We start from the raw sequence: 18,348 nt of genomic DNA on the forward strand, positions 1-18,348 counted from the left end.
TGCTGGCCATCTCTTACAATCCCGCCTCCCCCGTGGCAACGAACTGGCCTCCCAAGACACCCATCATGCCGGCGGTGCCGCCTTTCATCAACCTCACCGCCTTTTGCTTTTCTTTCATTCTGGCCTTGGCCTCGTATCTGTTGCGTGACGGGACGGCAAGATTCAAGATTAAACACACCAAATGTCGCGGTCTCTCAGGGCAAACCACGCATGAGCCATGACGCGAATGAGTGGCCGATTTACCTCGTAGTAGGTCCAAGCCAAGGTAAAACGACTGTAAAGGCAAATCCGCGCTCTGTGTCTTCTTTGATACTCGAATTTACTTTCTATATGTAGCTAGACCAGACAACATTGCGAGTGTGGCTCTCCCGTTGTCAACATCGTGCCATCCCGTCCACCACGAAGAGAAGCGCCGAAACTACCCGCTATGACCGCATTCACCCAAAACTTGAGCGAAGCCTCATCCCGTTGATCTTGTTTCCCGCCCCTTGATTCTACTTCCGGAAATAATTTCCTTCATCTCAGATACAAGGGGACCAGCACTTCATTCTCCCCACTTAGGTGGTAAAATCGATTACAGGACGCGCGTTGTCGTCCAATCCCGATCCCGCACTCACCCGCTCCCGCCCCCCCCCCAATGCCGGACCGGGGGTGCCGTAGCCCCCAAAACTTCTAGTCATCACACAAATACTCCGTAGAGATGCTTGAATAGGCAAGTCTTGGTTTCAGTCTTCTTTCTCTTTTGGCTTCCTTCTCTTCTTGGTCTGATGTCAAGAGAACATCATTATACGGGACTGCCCTCGTGCCGTCCACTATCACGCAGAACTCTTCCTCCACCTCGTCACCACCGTTGACATGTTTCCGTAAGCATGGACTTCACAATGCGAGCTGTCAAGTGTGATGACCTTGTATAAACTACGTCCGGACCTATGAGACGAAAAGGCAACAGCCAAAAGCACGCCAGATCCCACCCTCCCATGCGCCTCTTTAATATCAACAATGCAAAGATAATATCCACTGTCAAGCTCCGGGTATCGACAGCTTTATAGATTCCAACAAGAGAGGCAGTACACTGCAACATTCTCTCTCCTTTTTCTTCCACAGACGCTTCAGCAGTACATCTTCAATCCCATTGAACTATCCATCATCGTTCGTCCGAAGAAAAAAAGTCAAGGTCCAACAAGTATGCCCACTTGCAAAAGGATTATAAAAGTACAGTAAAAATGGTGTCGCAACAGATCGAAGCTGGGGACAAGTGCCACGCGAAAGAGTGGGAAGAAAAATTCACATGTGCTTCAAAAAGCAATGGAAAGAAACAAAAAGGACAAAGACGCCGTGCTATGCATAAAACGCAACCCGATATACTCACCCGCTAACTATCACTTTCGAGCTACCCTGAGAAGAGGCCATGCATATGGTAATCGGTTGTCGACATCTAAGGTGTGCGAGGACGTTTCCAGTAGTACTGCTTGTGCTGCTTGCGACAGTTCCTCAAACTAGGCTTGCGTAGCCCGTCCACAACCGCTGCTCTGCGCTGGTCGTCATTGTCCTGTTCGGGCACGTAGTAGTACTCGCTCTCCAACGCCTTGCCAGCAGCATCCTTGCCCTGTCGTGTGATTATGCCAATACACGTCGTGGTCTCGATGACCTCGCGAAGAGCATCGCGGGTCAGGTCGACCTTGAGATCGGCAGGCAGTTGCAGCATGATGCTTGATAAGGGTGTGGATGAGAGTCGAGAGTAGGCCAATTGGTTGACGACATGGTTACCGACACTGGGATGCACAGTTGCCTTGGGCTTTTGTGGTGTCGGCTCACTTTCTTCTTCCTCGCTAAGAAGCCGATCCTCTGGCGAGGGTGTCTTCTCCTCCTTGATCTCTGGAGAAGGAGGATCTGACGGCAAGCTACTCTCGGTATGCGTCTCAGATGCCTCTGGGTTCTCGGCAACTTCAGGAATGTCGCGTCCCAGGGGCTTCCGCACGCGAGGGGATTTGCCCATGATTGACGCTAGTCGATTGGAAATGTCGGCGCCAAAAGGACCAAAAGAATGGACAATGGGGTCATTTTCTTCGTCGGGGTTGTGCTCCTCTTCTTCATCGTCATCATCGCCACCCAAGTGGCTGTGGAAGCTAGCAGTGGCTTCCGTCAAGATGCTAGCATTTGGGTCGAGAGATGGTGTTTCATGGCCGGGAAGCTCAGGCTCATCCTCATAAATCTCAATGGCGCCATCACGGTCCTGCGGACTGGGGAGCAGGCCAAGAAGACGCTGTGAGCTCGCCAAGTGGACAGGCGTGGGGCTCTCGGGAGAGCGGATAGACGCCGCATGGCGGCGAAGCGGAGATGAATCGAGGAGACCACCAGGACGAGTATGGGATCGTGGAGGAGAATCATCCCAGCTAGAGTCGGACAAATTGCCACCATGGTCGGCCGAAGACAGGCGTGGCCATTGAACCAATACGCGTGCCTCCTGCACATCAATCATAATCTCGGCTTCCGTCTCGCTTGTAAAGGTATCACCCTTGGACAGATCCCAGGTGCGGCCTTGGCAGTGCAACTTAAGTCCATTCCAGCCTTCACAAACAATCTCAACCTTGTTTGCGTCTTGAGGGCGGGCGGCGGCAATATAGCGGACCTTCACATGAACGCGTGATATCAGGCGGCTCGCAGACAGCTGGTAGTGGGAGGAGTTGGACGAACGGCCCATGAGCAGCGTCTCTCCATTTTCGGCGAGCTCTACCGTGGGCAGAGCACCAAGAGGCGCGCGTTTCTCCGTCATGGCAGCACGGGCGGCACCAATGGCGGCCGAGTTACGCCGCAACGGCGAGCTGGATAGGATACCTGTGCTTGACGTGGGGATAGGCGTGGGATACCGCAGGTTGGCGTCCATGTTTCTGCTCTGGCGTTTCACGGGACGAGGGAGACCTGGAGATGAAGACAAGGGCTCGAAAGGCGGCAGCAGAGAGGGAGCTGGCCGCTTGGTACCAGCCAGCGAGGTGGACGAAGAGGAAGGCATGGGCAGCTGAGGCTCGTTTGCGGACGAGCCCGCACGTCTGGGAGAATCAAGCGGCATGATGCGTGACGAGGGGGTCAATTGACGAATGAACTACCATGCCAGGTTGATCTCGAGAATCGAAGTCGATTTTGACCGCGTTAATTCGCGTCCGAGTGTCGTGATGAAGCGTCCGAACGAGGCGTATGCCAGGATGAACGTCGATGTCGAGTCTTACACCAGACGAGATGATATAGAGCGATATGCCAGAGAAGAGGTCGAGTGTGTCGAGGCCCGAGTCTGTAAATAGAAACAAAAAAAGGTTGCCAACGGGCCGGCCAAGGCGGTCGCAGGTAGGTAGTCTGGCGGCTTGGAGAGTAAAGTGGTGGTGTGGTTGTGTGTGCAGAAAGAGGGCCGGCTGGGCTGGTTTTATTAAGAGGGAGGAGGGGGGGCCATACGACACGAACGCGATGGTAGGCGCATCGCGCGTTTTGGCGTGTCGGGTCATTTTTTTTGTGCAAGATTGATTGTGCAGCGCTGGACGCTGGTGCGTGCTGGTGCGGAGTGCGGAGCCGTGTGCTGGCTGGCTGGCCAGGCCCATTTCTGGTGGTTACAGCGTCCGAGGGGTCACTGCAGAAGGCCCGGCGCTTAGAGCCCTGCGCACAGCTCCAGCGCATCACAGCAGGCGTTACAGAGGTATTTGGGCGCTACAGTGCATCCCCTGATGCGCTGTGATGCGCTGTGCTGCCCTGGAATTTGTGCAACGTCCACTACAGGTACGGCGCGCTATGCCAGCAATTCCAGCGATTCCACCGCTCTGTATTAGGTAAAACAAGTGTTTGTCTAGGTACCTATCTGCCTCGGCAAGCACTCAAGCGTGTTATATATACACTTCTGGCTCCCGATTGCACAAACACATATAATCACAATGTGATTTTTCTCCCCTCTGTCTAATGGCCTCTTACACAAAATATCCCCTCTCTCTTTCTCACCGCATCGCTCAATTACACATAACTAATTTTCTTCACATGCTGTGCTGCCCCGTATGCATCCCGCCAGCCACCCTCGCTCAGCCTGGTGCAAAAAACACGTCTCCACTGACCAGGGATCGCGTCTGCACCAGGACTTTTGCACCAGTCCAGAGGCCCGTCTATGACTTGTGCATTTTTTTTTATTTTGTAAAATGGCTTCTGGAACATTGATAGTTGCCCGATAGTTGCGAAGCAAACCTGTCCTAAAATGAGGAAGAAGAAGAATCATGGCGAGATATGACCGCGTCCATTGCCATTACACTAGCCCCGGCTTCCAATTACCTTTTGCTCTCATATACTACCAATACTTTCATTGTCCGGAAAGGGCTCAAGTGCGGATACGCATACCGAAAACTTCCTGGGCTTCTCCACTTTCCAATTGTGCAAGCTATTAGAAAGAAAAAAAGAGGCCTGTCCCATGGCTGTCACTGCATGCTCTTTACCAGCCGCCCTTTGTGTCACGCGACTGGCCAGAGAGAAGATTGCTGCATCTAAATATATAGCCTTGCTTCCCGGTCTTGTGTATCAGTATCTCCTGCTTCAGGAATGCACAGTCTCCCCTGGTCATACTTCATTGTGGTAAAACACCAGTGCAAGGCTCCCCCGACGTCTCCCCCGGTCCTCACGTCGCGAGACCGCGTCTGTCCCACTTAGACTCGTACATACGACAGGGCGCTCACGTATCAGATGCGAGGGAAGCAATTGATTCATGTTTCTCGGCTGTGAATTAATTATTTTGCTTCTGGGTTCAATGTTCAATTTTCTACAGTGATTGCAATTGCCTCGTGCAAGCAATACGCGTTGTATTGCTCGGCTACAAAACGGGTTGCTGAGCCACAGTTGTGTGGCATGACGTCGAAGCCGCTTCGGCGATTCTGTGGCTAAGAAGCTAGGACGCAAGCGGGCTACTGTGAATTTACCGAGACCAATTGCTAATAAGTGACCATGACCAGACCGAATTTGCATGAAAAGTAATGATAATTTTCGCTAGTGTCATGTATTCACCCTCTGTCACTCTCCACCACTCTCTACCACTCTCTGCAACTCAAAAAAAGCCGCTGTACATTCGCTCTGGCACTGGCAGATTTGTTCCCTGCGATAGCCTCAACGCATTCGACTGCTTATAACAAGAACTCTTATAGTACACTGTCTAGAGACTCTACTTGGAGTTGAACTACGAATAAAATTACAAGTATAGAAAGATATATATATTCATCATAGGTATACATGACTAGTTGTTCAATAAAATTTCATGTAAGATTCAAATTTGCACTGTAATGGAAAAAAGAAATGACACAGACATACATGCACACATATATATATATATATATACATATATATATTTCGCGTATTTCAGGATGCAACGAATAACAGTCAAAGAAATCATTCCTCTGATTGTTGGTGCTCCAGTCCCTACTTACTGAGTACCTCGGCGACCACTCAGCTTACACATACGATTCCGACCCAGTATTTTGCCGCCCAAAAAAAATTAGCTCTTTCCAGATTGGTCATGCCCGCCAATTTTCTGCCGGTTTCCCGCCGCCGGACCCTTCACCGCCAAAAAATTATTGAGTCTGGGAAAGAAAAGTCCCATCACCATCTGGCACCCGATTACACCAAAGACAATTGCCATACAGTACAGCTCGCCATGGCCCCTTCTAAAGAATTAGCCGTTGCCGGCTCCAACCAGGTTGATACCATCAGCCATGATCAGGTAATTGGCAATACTTCTCGGCGCTTCCATGCAGTAGCGGAACAAATGCTAACAAAATGCTATGTAGACTCTCAAGGCATCCAAGGCTCTCCTGGCACACATCAAAAAGGCCGCCAAGGAGTCTGCTGAGGAACCCGCGGCCAAGAAGAACCTGCTTGCCGACGACGACGAAGACGACACGGCCGAGACGCCCGTCTGGCTGACGCTGACGACCAAGCGCCACATTGCCGACAAGTCCAAGCTGCACCCGGGCAAGATTGTGCTGCCTCACAGCTTGCATGCCGGCGACGAGGACCTGTCAGTGTGCCTCATAACAGCTGACCCGCAACGCGCGTACAAGAACATTGTGGCCAGCGATGAGTTTCCCGCCGACTTGCGCAAGCGCATCGGCCGTGTGATTGACGTGACCAAGCTCAAGGCCAAATACTCACAGTATGAAGCCCAGCGCAAGCTGTTTTCGGAGCACGACATCTTCCTGGGAGATGACCGCATCATCAACCGCCTCCCCAAGATTCTCGGCAAGACATTCTACAAGACCACCACCAAACGGCCCGTACCTGTCGACCTGCAGGCCAAGGTGCCCAAGGTGAACGGCAAGCGCGCCAAGCGCCCCAAGAAGACGGGCGATGACCAGGTCAACGCCGGCACGCCGGCCCAGATTGCAAAGGAGGTGGAGAAGGCGGTCAGCGCTGCCCTCGTCAGCCTGGGCCCCTCGACCAACACGGCTGTGCGCATCGGTTACGCCAGTTGGACCGCGGACCAGATCGCCGACAACGTCGACGCCGTGGCCACTGCGCTCGTGGAGAAGTGGGTGCCGCAAAAATGGCGCAACGTCAAGAGCATCCATATCAAGGGCCCCGAGACGGCCGCTCTACCCATCTGGCTGACGGACGAGCTGTGGGTCGACAACAAGGACGTTGTGGCCGACACGGAGGAGACCAAGGCCAACATGAGCAAGAAGCGCAAGGCGCTCGCTGGCGAGGAGCCCCAGGCCGGCTCGCCCGCCACCAAGAAGACCCGGAAGGCAGACGTCGCCGCCGCCGCCGCCGCCGCCAAGCACAAGCCCGCGAGCGACGACGCCAAGCTTGACAAGCAGATTGCGGAGCGCAAATCGAAGCTGCGCAGCGCCAAAGCCAAGGCCAGCAAGGCGATGGATTGAGACGAATCAAGCGGTAAGGGTAGCGTATCTGAAGAAAGCTGATGTCTGCATGAATATAAAAGGAGGCAAGAAGAGGGATGCAGCAGGGGGTCATGTGTACATGTCACGACGTTTATTTGTTTTGTCTTGTCGTCGAATCTGTGGCATCAGGCGTTTTGGGGCGTTTTGCATTAGATGGTATCTGCAGGAAATAAAAAGCACATTATCATTCGCTCGCCGCTTGAGGATGGAAGAGTTGTCGGTTGTTACGGTGATGCTGGCAAAGAGAGATTTTACAAAAAAAAACAATAATGAAATAAATATGCCTACTCCCAACGCCTATACGCTATTTCCTTGAATCATACAGATTAATGTTGGGACAGTTTTTGCAACTCTGGCTTGATGTACCAGATCGACCATCCCAGATAGTAAATGCCAATGCTTTACCAAACAGAAAGAAAAGAAAAAGAAAAGGAAAACAAGATCAAGCTGATGCTGTATTTGCCGTCGTTATAGCTCCAGGTTACCCGAGTGGTCCTTGCCGTAGATCTTGGGCTGCTCGTGGCGGTGCGAGGGAAAGGTGCGGCCCCACGGCCCGAAAAAGTCGCGAAAGGTCTCGTTGAGGACCTTTTCCGGAATCTGCATGTGGTCGGCCGTGATGGAGCGGAAGACGAGACCGCCCCTCTCGTCGAGCTCGCGGAGCCCGAGCCAGTCCTCCTTGTACATCCGGCGCTCGCGCAGGGGCACGCTCTCGCCGTCGGCGGTGACCTCGCCGAACCACGAGGACTCGCGGGGGTGGACCATGGTGTCGTCCTCGAAGAGGAACATGACAAAGTTGGCGAGGCGGGCCAGGTTATCGCGGTAGGCCGGGTTCTTGTCGGGGCGCTCGTTGTTGACGTCGGCGAGGAAGCGCGAGCCCTCGAGGTAGGCGGGCAGGTCGGCCGGGTCGCGAAAGTACTGGGCCGGCACGAGCCGGCTCTGGACGAAGCTGCTCCAGGTGTTGAAGCGCAGCAGGGCCATGGCGCCCTTGCAGAGGTAGTCGGCGGGGGCGCAGGCGCGGAACTCGGCGATGCCGTTATGCTGGCTGCCAAAGGTGACGAGGCTGCGCACCCGGGGCGCGCCGCCGGGGCCGCCGCCGCCGCAGCGCTCGACGTAGGCGCGCAGGAACTGGCCGCCCTGCGAGAAGCCGACGGCGTCAATGGCCGGCGCCGTGGACAGGATCGGGTGCGCGGCGAGCGACGCACACACGGCGTCGACCTGCGCCGAGACGTTGCCGAAAAACGTGGCCGAGCGGTCGGCCGAGGCGTCGTCGCCGGCGACCGAGATGGCGTGCACAAAGGTGCCCGGGTGCGCGGCGTCGGCGAGGGCGGCGACGGCCTGGATGCCCTCGCCGGCGAAGCTGTCACCGAGGCCGTGCCAGATGACGACGGGGAGGGGCGTGTCGTCAATGGTCTCGCGCGAGGACGCAGAGGCGGAAGCGGCAGCGAGACCGGCGATGGCAGTGGCGAGGAGGGCGAGCGATGGCGCCATGGCGGCGATGGTGGTGGTGGTAGTGTCGGTGGTCGTCGTCGTTGTCGCTTTGTGCTTTGCTGTACTAGACGAGGTTGTTGTAGGGAGGAGCGCTAGGTGCAGTAATTCCAAGTAGGTCAGGGAAGGGGAAAAAAAGTCAAGGTTTGGAAGAGGTAGGAGTCGGGGGGAGCTGCGAGGGAATGAAGAGGGTTGATATCTCCTCCCCGCGAGTCAATAACCACGAGCAGCGGCAGCCGGCTCTGGTCGACGAGGGTCCAGACGATGCGCAGCGGCCCCACGTGCATTAGTTAGTTGGTCTAACTAATAATAAAGTAGGACGGACGGTCCATCTGGGCCTTCGTTTTCCTGCTCCCTCTTTTTTTTCTTTCCCCGCCCGACCGGGAGGCAGGGCTGCTGGCGGGCTGCTTGCGTTGTGGCGTTGGGGGGAGGCCGCCGCCCTTGTTTTAACCATTTCCCACAAACAAGCACTGGTAACTTGTAAGATGCTTGTCTCGGCTGCTGATAGCCTAAGCTGTCAGGGCTTATTGACGCTTACGAGTACAAGAACGAGACCCTGTATGGCCTGCAGTTCTGTTAGCGGCTGTCGCCAACGAAATTCGCTCGCCTGCCCAATCCCGCAGCCCCGTCCGCACACGCCCTTTATTGAGCAGGTAACTACTATGTAGTAGGTATCCAACAGAGACTACTCATCAAGGAAGCAATTGACTTGCATCGTACTGTTTCGGGGCTGAACTCGCTGCACTTGGCTCGGATGCCTCCCTCTCCATGCAAGATGATCGTTGCCAAGTAGGACAAGACAACGCCCTAATAGTACGGAGTACACACACAAAGATGACGGCATCCATCAAGATGGCGCACCCCCCATGTCCCATCCCCAACAGTGAGCTGTTACTCTCCACCCCTGTCGGACGCGCCTGTGCGATGCCATTATACCCAGTAAGTACTCAGGACAGCAGCCAGGCCGCGAGCAGCCTTGACAGCCAAGCTTCCACTTCACACATTTGCCAAGCATCAAGCTCCCGTGGCTTGCCCGACTCAAAACTCTTTTTTTCCCTATGAGCCCACCTGGTATTGGACGCGCGTCCGCCATTTCCTGGACGGCGGTTCACCAGTCATGAATCAGCCAGCCTTCTGCCATACTGAAACACTACGAAATGTCGCGAAACTAAAATTACGAGCGCAGCGATGGTACCGATAAGGAGAGAGAGAGAGAGAGAGAGAAAGAGAGGCGGGGCCGCAGCAACAGGACCTGGGGGCGGCAATCTTCCACCTGCACGGAGTAATCTTCCACCTGTATTGAGCAGCTTAATCGTACAACTTCCTCCAGGCACACGACAGGAAGTCAATCACACTTGTTCGCGCCAAGAGCGCCAAGCTGGAGGCCGTCAATAAAGCCCAAACCTAATATCTTGATGAGCATCAACCAGAAGCCAAATGATAATGACCAAGTGATATCAGTATGACAAACTTGGTGTAATTGAGTTTTGCTTCTGACAAGACACCGGGCGCAAAGCATAACGTTCCTTGACTGACCAGAAAATGCACCAGGTGCCGGCTCGTACTTAGTATATGCCAGTTCAGAGCTTTCGTACCGCCAGATGGAACCTGGTGTGCTCTGGGATCAGCAACGGGCCCTAGGAAGTCGTCAGACTAGGCCGCAGCCATGTTTTCTGCCGTTTTGTTAGATGCAATCCGTATCCGTACCTTTCTGAGCTTTGTCGTCTCATCACTCACGCTCCACCGCAGCTCTCTGAGCAGCTCGTACAGGCCAATCTTGAGTTGCATCAATGCAAACTGCATTCCCAAACACATTCTAGAATGCGTGGAGAACGGTATAAAGGTTGCCTTTGCCTGTTTGAGCCGGAACAAGGCATTGATTTCTGCAACCTGCGTCCCCCACCTGCCAGGCCGGAATTCGAGGGCATCCGGACCCCAGGCCCGGGCATCGGTATGGACAGCGTACGAGTTCCATCCGACCACTGTGCCGGCTGGGAGAACGATGCTTCCCCCCAAGCACACGCGCTGCGTTGTGCGGCGGTTGACGAGCCAGGGAAAGGGCGGGTAGAGGCGAAGCGTCTCTAGTATGACCGCGAGAAGCATGGGCAGCTTGTCCAAGTCTGGCGGTGTGTACGTGTTTGGTGACAAGGAAGACATTTCAGCTTGCAGCGCAGACTGAAGCTGTGGATTCTTCGCCATCGCAACTAGGGCAGACAGGAGGACCGATTCCACTTCCTCATGTCCTGCAAGCAGCATTTGCTTCAAGTTGGACCGGTATTGGAACTCGGAAATGGTACCCTCTCCCAGAGCCGACTTTAGGCGTCCCATTATGGAATTGCGGTCAGTGTCTCTGTGATCAGCTAATCTGGCAAGTTCCAGCACAACCTTTTCAAATTCATCAGCAAGCCGGAAAGCTTTGCGTGTCGGTGGAGTCAGCCAAGGCACTCGCTGCAGTACCGGGAATGGGTGAATAATCCCCGGCGGTTCGGCGATGTGGTGATCCATCAAGAGACGAAGCAGCCGATGATTGATTTCGGGCAAGACCTCGATATCAATACCCATGAAATAATGACAGCAGATAGAAAGTGCCCATTGCTTCACCAACTCATCAATTTTGACGCCTCTAACAGAGTCTATGTTCTGTGCCTTGTGTTGCTGCCACAATCTGGCCCGCAGCTCCAGCGATTTTTGCTTCATGTAATCGATGTTGAAAGGCCTCTTGATTGCGGGCTGCAGAACATCTCTTTGTTGTTTCCACGTCTGGCCGGTAGAATCGATGATGTTTTCCCCAAACACTGCGCCGGCAACACCCCATGGAAATTTCTGATAGGAGCCAGCCTTGGCGAAGATCTTCTCACTGCGGAACACTTGGCGCAGATATTCGGGCTCCGTGATATTGACGCTCCATGTTTCAATGTGCCAAAGTAGAACCGCTCCGCGCTGTTCTGCCAACTCACGCACATAGGTGTTGAAGAAGGTAATTCGTGCCATTCCAGAGTAATTGGCGTAAATGGACAGCCATTTTGGAATTCTCGGAATGTTTCGCGGAAGCTGATCCGATCGGAGTGCGACGCGAAGAATTGCTAGAAAAATGAGGGCGACAAGGAAAAGGGCTACCATCATGAGCGATGCTGGCAAGGCTCTGACAAAGGGGAGGAGGCTATACTGTCGCTCTGATGGGCTGAGCCCCTTCTCTTTATGCACCGACTGCATCTAGTCGAATTTAAAGAACACACGAGCTGTGATGGTACCCACCACTTATTAAATGAAGTAAAGACGAGTAAAACAAGACAAATTGATCGAGACAAGCTGAACTGGCGACGTGTGATCAGCCACAATCGATAATTGCCATGCACGACTGACACATATTGACTCAGAAAAGTAATCATTAAAAAGGACTCGGAAAATTCGGAGTCTGGTGGTCATTTCAACCAGGCAATAGCTGCGTCAAATATAGTTTCAAGGTCATCTACGATGCTGTGTATGGTACGATGGCGTGGCGTGCCAGCCGTCCCTCTCGTAATTGCCATCAGGAAGTGGCTCGCGGCGGGCTTGCTCTGTTACAGAAACCAATAAACGCGGTTTGACGAGGCGCGGACCCAGGGCAAGAAGGAGGTCGATGGGGGCAAACCAAGTGCTCACGACCCCCCAAGACAGCCACGATGGTGGCGGTCTGCCGCATGACCTCGAGCCACACCTCGGCGGCTCATGCCGTGAGAATCGCCTTCGGCACCATGATAGTTGGCAAGTCGCTCAGCCGCGAAAAGCCAAGATGGCCCATTCTTTACGACCCCGTAGCAGTAGCAAGGGGTCAGGTATTGGGACAGAAGGGCCAGTCAGAGTGCTCATCTCATCATTATTACGACATCAAGCAGCCATGTAGCAAAGCGGCAGCCAACCCCTCAAATGTTGTACCCCTTCGGAGCAGCCCTAGAACACGAATGTTTATTGCTCTTGGTCATTGCAATAGTCAATTGACGGCTGGGGACTAAAATCAAAGCCTAGGGCCAAAAACGTATCACTTTTTAGCCATCCTTATGCAAATTCGATGATTTATACAATGGCGTTTGTATACTCAACCCATACGGAGTATTCTCCACAGGCATATGTGCAGTTCTAGCTGGTTGCCATCCGGTTCGATCGATCAGTGTCCAAGGCTGCAGCGCAGTCAGTACCATTTTCGGATCTCATTATCTATGGACGTCGTATTTAGTGTCTCATAGTCCAAGGCAGCTCGGAGCAAATCCGAGCCGCTCGGCAGGGGTTCATTGCTCAACTGCTGCCATCCGAGACCGGATACTGAGCCGGTTCCAGCCACGTAGTGATATCCCGTCAGAAGACCTACAAGTGTACGTCATACCTGGCCATGTTCAGGTGAGCTACAGAATGACAATGAATTGTCTACTGAGTACGGATATCCGTAGGTTGGACAAAGTAAGTACTGAGTAGTACGATTTCCATAGTCCCGCTTTGACGTAGACATGTTGACTGCCACTTGACGTAAAGGCGATGTATGAAAAGAGATACTGTGTCCATTAACAGTACAAATCTTTTGACCCGTTAAATATATGCACAGCCAGCCATGCTGAGTTAGTACATAGCGTTGGTAGAAATTCGTCACTGCCTTTTTTTCTCTTTTTTCTGTTGTTTGTATGAAGCGACGGACTATCTGGCGCGCACGCATTGAGGAGGAATTGGCTCAAAGAATTCGGAGGGCTGATTGCTCATGGTCAGAAATGTCAAGAGCGGGAAAATGCCTCAATGGCACATTGTTTTTCGTCGTTGGACCATCTCGTGGAAATCAAGCATCGGCATCGGCTGTGAGCAAGTCGAACTGTCACAGGAGGTCCGCCAACTGGTGTTGCTCGCCCCACAGTCACTCAGATTCTACGTAACTTTCCACGTGATTGAAGAACCCACACAAGCTTCTCGTATTTCTACCAGCACGCGGCATTCTTGACTCTCCATCTCGTAAATCATTTTTGTTGCACCGCGGCTGCGTGCGAATCGAACGCCTTGTATGGCAATCCCTTGATTGATTGTGAAACCGGGGGACGCCTTCACAGCTGTTGCCGCCTGGCGTTGGCCACTCCGGGATGTGCTGATGCATTACAAAACTAGCCATCTTTGCCAAGGTAAGAATTAACAATTTTCTTTCGCCTCATTTGCTCTGCATGTACATGATGATATTTTGTCAACCCAAAATATGTTTCAAGACGGGAATGAGTAACCACCGTGATTCTAACGCATAATCTGATGCACCTCCTGCACCTTGTTTTGGCGAATTCACTTGGCGAACAAATGCTAACATGAAACGTCACTAGGTGCCTGCGACGACATGACAACAACCCCCTTGGCGATCCAGATTGGCGATTCAATCGGCATTAGCCTACGTTTCGCTACGTATCTATATACTGAGTCGTAGCCAGCAAGCCCACGTGAAACCACAACTGGTACCTTGATAAGGGTGCTGGATGTAGCTGGAAGACGAGCCGTAGCGTGGTGTATGTACTCTATGAAACGGGCGGCACTCGGCACAGGCCAACGTATCGTAGTGGTCGGGAGGTGCACTGTGCCAAAGGGCAAGCTGTCGGCTGGTGCTATAACATATGATGCCACCGCCACTGCTTTGCTATGAGACGAGCAGCCTCACGATTCGAATTGCCAACTTTGTAAAACATCGCGGCCTCTCAACAATGAGCTGTCGTGAAACCGTACTTCCGCGAGGTGTTGACACGCTGAAGTTGCATTGTACGCCATTAGTGCAGGCGTGGAGGTCGGAGGCACAGTTTGGACCGGGGCGCCGCCCATCAATTGTTGGGGACCGCCGCCAGCCATGGGCGAATCAGAAGTACAAGCGTTTCTTACTAGTACTGATATACCGCCGGCGTTGCAGACGATCATGGGGTTGCAACAAGGTATGGGGCGCCGCCACGGGGGGCCGGGGAGGACAAGGACGTTGACAGGCATACAGGGCCTCGGCCTGCAAGCGAGGCCGATTTTCACAAGCTAAAGAGCAGAGAGCGAGCGCGCGCAGATCGGATTGTTGACTACCCGTCTGGATAGAAGTTGAGAAACCAAACAGCAAGTACTGAGTAGATGGACGCATGCATTCACCTGCTGCGCTCTCACCTGGTTTGTCGGCTATACCCCACATTCTCGGCAACTTGCTCGCTGAGTCGCTGCACTATTACTGATAGTACCTTACTGAGTACGGATAGTTACCTATGGAGCATAACCTTTTGTGCCTGCGGGGCTGCTTTTCCCAATGCAACAAGTGTCCCAAAGAAAACCGCGCAAGTGTTGCAACCCAATGTGTTTGGCGAGAGCTGATTGACTGATGTATGATGTCTGGGCCAAATCAATACTAGTACGTGGGTAAGGTGCGTGGGAGAGAGAGACAGATCAGTTCACCACCTGGCCCACTGGGGTGATCCTTGCAGGGGAAAGGACCGAGCCAACGAGCCCACAGCGGCCAGCGTGCTCCTGACAGGCGGTGGCGGGCCCTCTCTCTGTCCGGAGTAATAAGAGCACTGGAGCAGCAGCGAGTCTTTCTTAGGACTAGGTATGTGTGTGTCAAGTGTGTGTATGAGAGAGAGTGTGCCTGGGGAAAGCAAACGAACAGGGTTGGGGAAAACACACCATCTTCATCGACTCGACACCAACAATTTTTCCGGGAGATAATTTATCTTTATTTTATTTTTCTCCCTCTCTCTTATTACTGCATTTCCCACCGCAATCCGCTTCCGCTTATCCATCTTGTGCCGTCTCCCCTCTGCGACCGAGACCGGGCGATTGCTCCCGCTGCAACCTCGCCGACAACGCCACTGTCTCTCCGTCTTCCGACCCCCATGCCATCGCGCCCGCCCATCTTTCACGCAGATATTGCCCCTCCTCACGCCTCCCATCTCCCACTAGATCCGGCTTGCATGTAATATCAACGCCATTATCCCAGCTCTTGGTCGCCTATACCGTCCACCGCCGCTGTCGCCGCCGTAACCCACCCCGTTGACAGCCGGAGAGGGCCTGCCGCCAGACTGCTGCTGCTGCGGAGAGAGAGAGAGCGAGCGACAGAGAGCGACAGAGAGAGAGAAAGAAACATACAGCCAGGATGCCTCCCGACGCCCACCAGAGACGCCGTGCGAGACAGGCGTGCACGCATTGCAACGCCCGCCGCGTCAAGTGCAACGTCACCGAAAAGGTTCCCTGCGACAACTGCGTCGCTGCCGGCACCCAGTGCCAGCTGAGGGTGTCTCGCCGCGGCAAGCACCCTCGCTACCGTCCTGGCCAGGAGCCCAAGCAGTCGTCGGCGGCGTCGCAATCGCAGCCACACCCCGAATCGCCGCCCCAGCCAGAGGCCCAACCATCGGCCCAGTTCCAGCCGTCACCGGCCGCGCCCGCCCACCCGAACCAGCTTGCTCAGAAGAAACTCCCCGCCGTCCCGCCCGGCGGCATCGGCCTCGCCTCCGCCACCGCCGCCGTCGCCACCAGCGCCTCGCCGCCCGACGACCTCCCCAGCCTCGTCTCCAAGAGCGAGTACACATCACCAAACGACGATGAAATGTCCCAGGCCTCCATGGCCCTCGCCTCGCTATCCCGCGGCGTCCAGCGCGACGTCAAGCCCGACATCAAACCCGACGACAAGCAAGAATACGGCGCCTCCGTCTTCTGGGGCGAGTCCTCGTCGATTCGATACGTTGGTACCGACAACTTTGCGTCGTCCGTCGCCAAGCTCGATTCCGTCCCCTACGAGACCGGTGGCAAAGATCGCCCAGTTCGTCCCAACCCTGCCCTGGAAGGCTTCATGAATAGGCCAGGTGGCCCGTTTACTCTTCCTCCTCGTCATGTCACTACAGCGCTGCTTGCGGCATACTTTCAATGGTTCCATCCATTTTGTCCCATTGTCGACGAGCAGGATGTGTGGTATCAATTCGAAACCGGGTCACTCTCCACACTATTACTACAGTCCCTTCTGCTCGTTGCCACATCACACTGTGATGACTCCGTCGTCACCGACGTTGGCTTTGGCAACAGAAGTCAAGTGAAGCTTGCCTTTTATACCCGTGCCGCAGAATTGTACGACGCCAATATCGAGACTCAGAGCCTCGTGATTATCCAGAGCGTCATTCTTCTGAGCTTCTGGCGTGGTCTCGCATCCGAGGAAAAAGACACCAGGCACTGGCTCGGCATCGCTATCAGCATCGCACAGCGCAGGGGTTTGCATCGCTCACGCAAGCAAAAGAGGGTCGCACCAGACGCTTCCGTGCCGGATCGTCAAAAGAAGCTTGCTAGAAGGCTGTGGTGGTCTGTTTACATGCATGAGAAACAGGCCGCAGCTACTTTGGGCCTCCCGCAAAGGGTGCGAGACGAGGACTGCGATGTCGAGGCTCTAGAGCCGAGTGATTTCGATCACGCCTTCTCCTCAAGTAGGCCGCAGGATGAGAAAAACGACGCCATTGACTATACCATGCGTATAACGCAGCTCAGCACATTCCTGGGCAAAGTCCTCGACGTCGGCTATTCGCCCAACAGAACCTCGAGCGAATCGGAGCGAACCGCGATCCGAGACGAGCTAATACAGTGGAAGCAAACGCTACCCCCTTCGTTGCGCATTGATGAGGATAGTGGCTCCCAGCCTAGCCTGTTCACCAGCATGATACATCTTGCTTACAACAACATTATTGTCCTTCTTTTTCGAAATTGCTTCACCGACTCTGCTTTTGACAAGGAAGGCCAGTACGCCTTGCAAGCCGGCGCTCGCAACGTGCGCATCATAGAGGACATGCTTCCCCGCGGCATCTTGCGACACGCGCAGATCCACGTCATCACGAACCTCTCCAACTCGCTCGTCCTCAACGTCATGGAGCTGCGCTTCGCCAAAGGGACGGCCCGGACCAGCGCCGAGCACCGCTCCAAAATATGTCTCCTAGGCCTCGCCGAGCTGCAGAGCACGTGGGAGTTTCGCAACTGGATCCTGCAGCTCTTCATCCGGCGCGGCGTCGACGGGGCGGCGGGCGACCGCCGGCACCTCGAGGAGGCGGAAGCCAAGCACATCGCCATCAAGAGCGAGACGCCACTGCAGGCCTCGTACGGCGCCGCCATGTCGAGGGAGAACTCGGGCGGCGGCAGCAGCCTTCTGGGCAACCTCGCTGATCTCGAGGGCTTTACGTTCAACCTGAGTAACGAGCTGATGGAGCCCGTGACGTGGCCCGTCGACGACAAGGAGCGCTTTCTGTTTTCGCAAATTTACAATGCGAATCCGTTTTGGTAGAACCGTTGAGTGTTTCATTTTTTTTTCATTTTCATTTTTTTTTTCGCGGCATCATTGTGCTGCTAGGATTCATATAAAAAGGAGCGGGAAGGCTGGCGTTGTTGCTGCACCTGATTTAGTGGTCTGTTTGCAAGCGATTGGAACTATCATGACATTTTTTTTCCACCATCTCTTTTTGTCCCTCTGACATGTACAGTATTGCCATACAACAGGTTGGTTCGTTCTTCCTTTTAGCTCCTCGTAGACTTCTTCGAAAAGACTACAATTGGCTCGGCGCATCTTGTTTCTTAAACCACATGTGAACCTTGGTGATATGTCTACAGCCGCCGGACGCCCCCCTCCCTAGCACAGACGGAATCAAAAGGAGCATTTGAATCACTTTTATAGTGGCATTTGTGGTCACTTACGCGTCCGCGATTATCCGTTTATAGAATGCTTACCTAAATCATCAAAATGCTCGGCTTTTTTTTGTAGTCATCCACACAGCTAGAGTGCAGCAACCTCGAGACTGAATCTATACCTTGTGAATTCCTCAATTAGACTTCATGCGGGGGTTGCATGGCTCACAGTACGTTTTCTTTGTCCGATCAAAGAAATATTCATGTGCAAAAGAGGAAAAAGAGGAAAAAGAGGAAAAAGAGGAAAAAGAGGAAAAAGAGGAAAAAGAGGGAAAACGAACAA

The 18,348-nt window shown here is 53.8% G+C and overlaps 5 protein-coding genes across 5 annotated transcripts; 2 read left to right on the forward strand and 3 right to left on the reverse strand.

Moving 5' to 3' along the window:
- Window positions 1-1,435: 1,435 nt before the first annotated feature.
- Window positions 1,436-3,067, reverse strand: V2A60_009175 (uncharacterized protein; the record flags this gene model as incomplete). Its single annotated transcript, XM_083260443.1, has 1 exon — window positions 1,436-3,067. One exon carries the CDS (start codon window positions 3,065-3,067, stop codon window positions 1,436-1,438), a length of 1,632 nt encoding a protein of 543 aa, XP_083116569.1.
- A 2,598-nt stretch (window positions 3,068-5,665) lies between these two features.
- V2A60_009176 (ribosomal protein L1p/L10e family-domain-containing protein) lies at window positions 5,666-6,890 on the forward strand (the record flags this gene model as incomplete). The annotated part of the gene is made up of 2 exons (XM_083260444.1): window positions 5,666-5,731; window positions 5,799-6,890. 2 exons carry the CDS (start codon window positions 5,666-5,668, stop codon window positions 6,888-6,890), a joined length of 1,158 nt encoding a protein of 385 aa, XP_083116570.1.
- Window positions 6,891-7,379: 489 nt separating this feature from the next.
- On the reverse strand, window positions 7,380-8,399 carry V2A60_009177 (Alpha/Beta hydrolase protein; the record flags this gene model as incomplete). The annotated part of the gene is made up of 1 exon (XM_083260445.1): window positions 7,380-8,399. One exon carries the CDS (start codon window positions 8,397-8,399, stop codon window positions 7,380-7,382), a length of 1,020 nt encoding a protein of 339 aa, XP_083116571.1.
- Window positions 8,400-9,976: 1,577 nt separating this feature from the next.
- On the reverse strand, window positions 9,977-11,516 carry V2A60_009178 (uncharacterized protein; the record flags this gene model as incomplete). The annotated part of the gene is made up of 2 exons (XM_083260446.1): window positions 9,977-10,033; window positions 10,104-11,516. The coding sequence occupies 2 exons, from the start codon at window positions 11,514-11,516 to the stop codon at window positions 9,977-9,979; spliced, it is 1,470 nt and encodes a 489-aa protein (XP_083116572.1).
- Window positions 11,517-15,507: 3,991 nt separating this feature from the next.
- Window positions 15,508-17,667, forward strand: V2A60_009179 (Zn(II)2Cys6 transcription factor; the record flags this gene model as incomplete). Its single annotated transcript, XM_083260447.1, has 1 exon — window positions 15,508-17,667. One exon carries the CDS (start codon window positions 15,508-15,510, stop codon window positions 17,665-17,667), a length of 2,160 nt encoding a protein of 719 aa, XP_083116573.1.
- Window positions 17,668-18,348: the final 681 nt, after the last annotated feature.

Source organism: Cordyceps javanica, chromosome 6 (genome assembly GCF_051103115.1).
Source record: "Cordyceps javanica chromosome 6, complete sequence".
Lineage (NCBI taxonomy): Eukaryota > Fungi > Ascomycota > Sordariomycetes > Hypocreales > Cordycipitaceae > Cordyceps > Cordyceps javanica.